The following is a 7,703-nucleotide window of genomic DNA, read 5'->3' on the forward strand; positions in this document are numbered from 1 at the left end:
AAGTCCATCGAACAGAAACTCATTTATACACATTCACAAACTGATGCACAGCATCAGGAGCAATTTGGGGTTCAGTATCTTGCTCAAGAATACTACGACATGTGGCGTCAGGAGCAGGGGATCGATCCAACAACCTTCTGATTAGAGGACGACCCACTCTGCCTCTGAGCCACAGCCGCCCAGTTAGACTTTCAAAATAATATTAATTAAGGTTCCATTCCATTCAGTATAGCAGAACGTTTTAGTGAACCAACATTCACAACCTGACACTGTCTGACATAAATGGAACAGAACATTGTGTATCATCGGTAAAAATGGCTGCTGTGAAAAAGGTCTTAATCCACCTTAAAAAGCCTTTAAAACAAACATGAAACCAGGTCACCAAAATAAAAATGATCTCGTTTTTCAGGTTTTTAGCTACCAAAAAATTGTGATCTTCTTAAGTATTAGTAATTATTATTTTTCATATTAAATTCCTCTTCAATACAGCAAAAACATGTATGAAATAATTGTAATAAGTAAAGTTTATCCTGACTGTTTTTACTAACACTCCCCCACATCCCTGTCCCTCCCTCCCCCGTCTCTCTCTCTCTCTCACTCTCTCTCTCTCTCTGGGTTGATTTCTCACAGGAAGCTCTCAAGGTTTGGATGAATTCCTATTACTACATAAAATACTCTTTCTCTCTCTTTCCTCTTTGTGGCCTTTCTGCTGCTGCCAACCTCCGAGTGTAACACATCACACAAGACTTGCGTATGTTACTCTAAATGGTATTTGCAAATGTAGTTCCACTTCCATGAGGACATCAATAATTGAGGTTTTCCCCCATCGGCATAGTTCACTTCAGAGTTCAAAGTCAGCTTCAACTTGCCATGCGATTAGCAGCCTGACCTCTGAAAATGTCTCAGTATTAGCATTAAAAGCTAAGTCACAGTACCAGAATTGATTCATTCTAAATGATTTGATGAAAAAAGACAGCCTTCTAAAAAACAAATCTAGACAAACTGTAAATATGGAGAAATCATCACACTCACTAAGTGCTCTACTGCTTACTAGCAGACTCATTTCAATATGGCTCATTTCAATAGTCAGGTCTCGTCTTTGAGCCAATGTCCAAGTCAAGTCTCAAGTCTCTTATGGTTGTATTGAGTATTCTATCATCTGCTGTCTATCTGGTCTGCTTAGAACACTTCTAAGGAATTCAAAGCATGTACTGTATTATCAACACTTCTTTACCATAAGACACATTAAAGCTTAAAAAGGGGTATTTACTATTTCATGTTGTAGAACAAAACCTGAAAATCTTTTGAAGCTTGTGTTAACCACAGACCTTATTTCAGGCATCTATTCAAAATCCCATTCAAAACACTAATTGACTTTAAGGAGATAACTGGAGGGGCTAAATTGCAAACTCAGTTCAGGGTTTTAGGACTCATTTCTGCTGCACTTCCACTGGCCACACCTATAAAGGATTTGCATGCACATAAACCATGCATACACATATTTTCTACACATACACACACAAGCAGAATGTGTGGTGAGAAAAAGAAGTGAAATAAATATTAGAAGCTTATTTGTTGATACACTATATCACACTCTGAGATTATACTAGAACAAAGCAATGTTTGCTGCATATCAGTATCGCTTTGCTAGCTTCATCACTGCTGCTTCTGTCTCTGACAGTCACATTGACTGGAGCCTGGGATGGATGCGAGAAAAACATTTACTTACTTACTTATTACTTATTTTAGGATGGGTGTTTCAGGATAAGAATATGATTTAAGTACATAGTTAATTATAGAAAAATTACACTCCCAGGTTCCATAATCTGAAGCAACTATATACTTTAAGCACTGTGATTATTTCCTGACCTTTTGACGCAAGCTGTTTTTCTTCTGTTCACTTATACTCTAGCTGTGAGTGTCACTTCACTGTTATACACAATGTTTTGTTTCAATCAGGATGTATAGGTTTAATTTTGTATTTTGATCTGTTTTAGACTTTCTTTCTGTGTTCTTTCTTGTGATGTTTTTTTATTATTATTTTATTATTAGGGTTTATCCTTGTACTTCATTATTGTACTTCATCAGGTATACCTGATATATGGTTGTAAACAAATATAAAGCAAAGAACTAGGACATTTTGCCACACAAACATTTCAGGCAAGAAGCTCTTCTTCAGAGTGTATTCTAGCCAGCAACCTACAGTTATTTAATTGCATTGAAAACGAAAATGTCCTTCCAAGTTCAATACGATTTGTGTATTTTATTCAAGGGTCCAGTGTGTAGGATTTAGTGGCATCTAGTGGTATAGTTACAGATTGCAACTCTCTCACATCACACTCCCATTCCAAGCGTGAAGGAGAAACTACAGCTGCTACAAAAACACAAAAAATGTGAATACTGTAGAAACATGGTGCTTCAACATGGCGGACTCCATGGAATGTGACCTGTGAATATTATATTACATTTCTGACAATAGATCCTCCTAAATGTCCTAAACACACTGGACCTTTTACTGCCTTATTAAAACAGCTCTTGAACAGAGCATTCTCTTCTACCACAGGCATACATATTATCTGGTAATACCACTTTTATTTAACTGCTCAAGTCATTTCTGTTCATGTCACCACCACAGGACCACCCCAGGGCCGAATATGAATTCAGGGTCATGCAGAAGTCTCTGAGCAAAGATCATAAATCAAAGGTAATTATGTGGTAGGCTCTGCTGATTTTCATCTTTCCAGTTGTATGTGTTTATTCGGGATTCATAACTAGATGGATCATCAACAGAGGGTGTTGCACAATGACCTGTAGAATATGACCTGCCCCCTTTGGTTCCCATGTTAAACCTGATCATTTTTTGGTTGGCTGGGACCTCTGTTCAGGCAACTTTTTGCCATTTGCAACTAAAAACGAATTAGTTTGGAACCCAGAAAGATTGTCAAAAAAATAGGTTTAACTTGTGAACCAATATAGTCGACTCATTCTACAGGTTGTTGTGTATTGTGCAGAGCCCTCTTTTGATGACACGATTAGAATGGTTCCACTCAAAACTGGTGGAAACACAGTCTGGTTTTCACCATGGTTCCTTGAATCTTGAACGGAAGAGCTAATTTGATGGGAAAACACTATGTATCACAGATTTAGTCAAACATCTATTAGAACATGGTTAATACAATGCTATAAACAGCGGAAGTTGCAGTAGCAGGGTCTCAACCAGTAGAGGAGGTTTGTATGCATATTTAGAATTCAAATACTTTGCACTAAAATGTTAAGATTTGGACATGAATCGATCAACAACACTACTACATACCCATATACATAGGTTTTCAGCAGAATGGTTTGGGTGTTACTCCTTGGACATTTTATGGTGAAAAATCTGCCAAACTGACATGTTTCTGCTGTAACTGTCCTCGTGCTGTTCAACACTTCACAGATAACACGTCAGCATTCTAGTCTGACCAACCTCAGTCCTCTTTACATACCACATGAGTATGTTTTTATTTATTGATTTTTAGATGGAAAAGCTCACATGTCGAGACCGCCTCCCTGCCTACATGACTAACATTGTCATGATGCTGTTAATGGTAAGTAGAACCTGATTCTCTGCATATACTCTGAATTACTGATGATTCATGGAAAGGTTGTGGAATTATTATTTCTTTTCCCTCACTGTTTGTTATCCTGCAAACCTTTTCATTTATAGATTGGTGTTACGTTCGCCATTGTGTTTGGCGTGATCCTCTACCGGATCTCCACCAAAGCCGCCCTTCATATGAGCTCCAATCCGATCACACGGAACCATGTACAACTGACGGTTAAAACTACCGCGGCCATTATCAACCTGGTGGTCATCCTCATACTGGATGAGGTGTATGGAGCTGTGGCACGATGGCTCACTGTGCTGGGTAAATTCCAATCCAATCTTAATCAGTACAAAACCTGCTTAACAAATCTGAATCCTTTATTATCTGTTTATGTAAAAAATTTACATTTTGTAAATAAGTTACAAACTCATTCATTTGAGTCCTACCTTCTTTTGGTAGGAAAGAAGGAAACCACCTGCATAGTAGAGAGTCTGCAATTGTTTTCAGGACAAAACATTTTCATTTCAATTTAAATATTTATACATTTCTTTTAATCATATATCCTCCACACAGAGATGCCCAGGAGTGCCCTGAATAATTTTATTGTAGTTGGTTATAAATACTACAATACCCATGAGTCAAAGCTGTAGCAAATTCAAAATATTATATTGTAGCTTTTAGGAACAAACTTTGACACATGTTGAAATCTAAAAACTGACCCATTTAAAAGTGAAATCATTTAGCATTTTTCCATAGACATTTGCTGGCATGGACTGTCTCGGTGTGTCTTTACAGGCAGAGAGTGAGCCGCGGTGGTCAAGAGAGCCCAACAATTAATGAAGAGAGGGAGCGGCGTTAGCGCGAACAAAGCTGTGAATCAAATAAATACGTTATTTTGCGATTGTTTCACAGCAGTTATGTTTTAAAGCACAAATAAACACACCCACCTACCTCCCTGTAGTATGTAGACTGTTTCTAGTGCAGAATAGCTGCTAACATAGCTCTAGTGATTTTACTTCTTATAAATTATTAACAATAAACGTCGCTGGTTATTTTGTTATTTAAAAGCTTTTATTATGAAGCAGCAGCTGCGGTCGGTAAGACGTCACTTCAACCAACTTTGAGGTGGTTGGGTGCGCTCTGGCCAAACTCTGGAAAAAGTGTGAATTTGGGCTACACTTTATTTAGAGCTTTGTGTCTTTCACTGCGTTGTGTTTGGATGCAATCTGTAGTTTAAATAAAAACTTAACTAACATAGGGATGTGTGTGTGATTAACAACCTTTTTGACAAACCTTAATTTCATTCTATCTATATTCTATATGAATACATGATCTTTAAAAAAAAAAAACTGCCATTATTGTCCTGTATAACCTACACCTTCAGGTGTGAGTGACCAATTAACAGCTTGTTAAAGCACCACTATATAAAGGCTGTAGCCGTGTGCCAAATGATACAGAGGCTGCTTTGGGGCTGCTGGAAGATGTTGCTATTGCACAATTTAGGAAAGTATTTAGACATAAATGAGGCCACTCCCCCAATGTCTGAGGCATTCACTGCCTCCGTTACCTTCTGCCATTCACCTTACTATATTTAACATGTTTTTTTTATCAGTTTGATCCACCATTACCTCCAGTTAACATTCCGTAAAATTGTGCTTCTTCTTCATTTGCTTCTTCAATGCTTCCACCATTTCTCCTCAAAACTCTGCGTACAATTTCAGGATGAAGGAAAAACATGTGGATACAGACGTACGTGAGGTTTTATAAATATGATGAAAAGACTGTGTATGCATGTTTCCTGTTTTGTGTGTACACAGATCAAACTAAGTATACACAGAGTTTTATGCTTCTGGCCCCAGGGGTCTGCAGAGTTCAATGCAGCTGGGACAAAAGACGCTACGAGGTTCACAAAACTCTGAGAAGCCAATCAAACATTTTACAGCAAGAAAATGCTGAATTGAAAAGTGCTTGCCTAGAGAAAATCAGTTTTTTTTATTTTTATAAATATACTCTGTAAAATTGTTCTTCATTGTGTTATTATGCTTTTTGGGTATTTCCCCTTTCCTTTTAGTTTGTTATAGCTTTTTTTGTAAAAGGTCTGCAAAGTTACAACGCCCAGTGTCCACATCAAAGGGAGTTACTGTCTCCCACAGGAAACACTGACATGGTGATATGTGATTCATGTTATCCAGTTTAAATTTTTTTGTCCTCTGACTTGAAATGTATGAAATGAATTGTTTCTATGAATAACAATGTGTTCAGAAGTAAAATTATTGCCTGTTTTTTTTATTGCAAATAGCAAATAAATCAAAGCAAGTTCTCTGTTCATTTTAGAGGTTCCTAAAACAGACAAGAGTTTTGAGGAACGTCTTATCTTCAAGACCTTCATTCTCAAGTTTGTCAATGCTTTCAGCCCCATCATCTACATTGCTTTCTTCAGGGGAAGGTTAGTATCTTCATTTTAATGTCATTTGAGTCACTTGGTTTGTCATTTACTCAGTCCCTCCAGGTTTTTGCTGGCTTTTTGGGGTTTGTTGTGGACTAAAATGCCTGATTTAAAACCAACTTCTCTAAAAAAAAATTGCGATGCTTGTATTTATTTGTAAATAAACTGCAGGATAAAGTGAAATTTTCAAAAATGGTTGTAACTGTTCAGTGAGAATAAAATCACAGTTTGGATAGTAAATGTGAGGCATTCCTCGTGTAGACATGTGCAATGTCTACATGGTCTTCATCATTACAACTACAAACAAGGATGGTGAAGTATGGCTCAACGTTTTGTGCAGAAAACTACAATGATAGGTAAAATTTGCAGAAATGTTGCAGGAACCGGACAAAATGGCATGGTTGCGAAGAATACACTTGCAACTTCCTAGAGGGACTGCATTGCTTTGCATTATAATATCTTTGACCACTCTTATATATTTTTAAGTGTCAAAAAGATAAAAATCTTTTAAGATAAAGAACACATTGTATATCTGCTTTTAATCTTTTCATGAATGTGCCCCTGTAGACTGGTAGGCAGGCCAGGCAGCTACCTGTATGTGTTTGAATCCTACAGAATGGAAGAGGTAAGTTTACACTTTTACAAATGATCTGCAAGCAGAATATTCGGTAACCACACACTGGCATTAAAGCTGAGTTGCTTTTTACATGCTCACAACAAAAATAAACACCCTCGTAACCCACTTTACAACATTTTGAGTGAACATTTACATTGTTCACTCAAAAAAATATACTTAAAACCAAAGCCTTTTTGTATTTTATAGTGTTTATATTATCATATAGATGAAAATGTTTCATAAAACATACATTTATTGCTGCTAAAATGAACAGATAAGTTCTTTCTGCTGACAGTTGCAGACTAATACCCAGCCAGCATTTCTTTCTATGTGTGGTATGTGATTGTTCGTGTGTTTCATAATGTCAATTGTCCATGTGGGCTTTATGCAGGATTACATTGGGTGTTAGGTGGGGGCATTCAGCAACCCAGAAGGGCTCCATTTCTTTTCTGTTGCCCACTCTTAGCTCATGCTCTCATTTCCCATTAGTGACCCAATTAGTTCTATTCAATTCAATTTAGTTTTATTTGTATGTGCCAATTTCATAACAGAAGTTTATCTCGGACACTTTCAAATATGGAGCAGGCTCTAGACCGATCTCCTTATAACATTTACAGAGACCCAACAGTTCCCACCATGAGCAAGCACTGGCGGAGGCGGCAAGTAAAAACTAAGAGGCAGAACCTCAGACAGCAGAACAAAGGGTGCACAGCAACAACAGTAGCAACAACTACACTAAAAGTAGTGACTGGGATGATGATGATGATGAACATGAAGATAATGATGGGACAGGATGAGCAGTGACTATAGTAATTAATAGTCTGTAGTAATAATAATACGTAGATATATAATAATAATTAAAGCTGCAAGAGCATTGACGGGACTCGCCTTACTGGCAGAGCACCGTGTTAAAAATTTCGGGTTCGTTCATTGGTGCTTCATTATCTGTTGTAGACGAGTGATATCTATTCCGCCTCTCTTGTTCACATCATGTATTAGTTTGTTTATTAAGCCTCTTCTTTTTTTGTAAAAGTCTTTCAAAGTCTACTATTAT

At 37.3% G+C, this 7,703-nt stretch overlaps 1 protein-coding gene across 1 annotated transcript in view; it reads left to right on the plus strand.

Moving 5' to 3' along the window:
• The window catches only part of LOC118329991 (anoctamin-1-like), a gene marked incomplete in the record, with an annotated part of 24,870 nt that extends 17,684 nt beyond the window's left edge, over nucleotides 1–7,186 (plus strand). The window contains 6 exon segments of the mRNA XM_035664357.1: nucleotides 631–642; nucleotides 2,636–2,704; nucleotides 3,519–3,587; nucleotides 3,707–3,908; nucleotides 5,922–6,033; nucleotides 6,601–7,186. Coding sequence (XP_035520250.1) covers nucleotides 631–642; nucleotides 2,636–2,704; nucleotides 3,519–3,587; nucleotides 3,707–3,908; nucleotides 5,922–6,033; nucleotides 6,601–6,682 — 546 coding nt within the window.
• Nucleotides 7,187–7,703: the final 517 nt, after the last annotated feature.

This window comes from Morone saxatilis, unplaced genomic scaffold (assembly GCF_004916995.1).
Source record: "Morone saxatilis isolate NCDOM2014 unplaced genomic scaffold, NCSU_SB_2.0 Contig2, whole genome shotgun sequence".
Taxonomy (NCBI): domain Eukaryota; kingdom Metazoa; phylum Chordata; class Actinopteri; family Moronidae; genus Morone; species Morone saxatilis.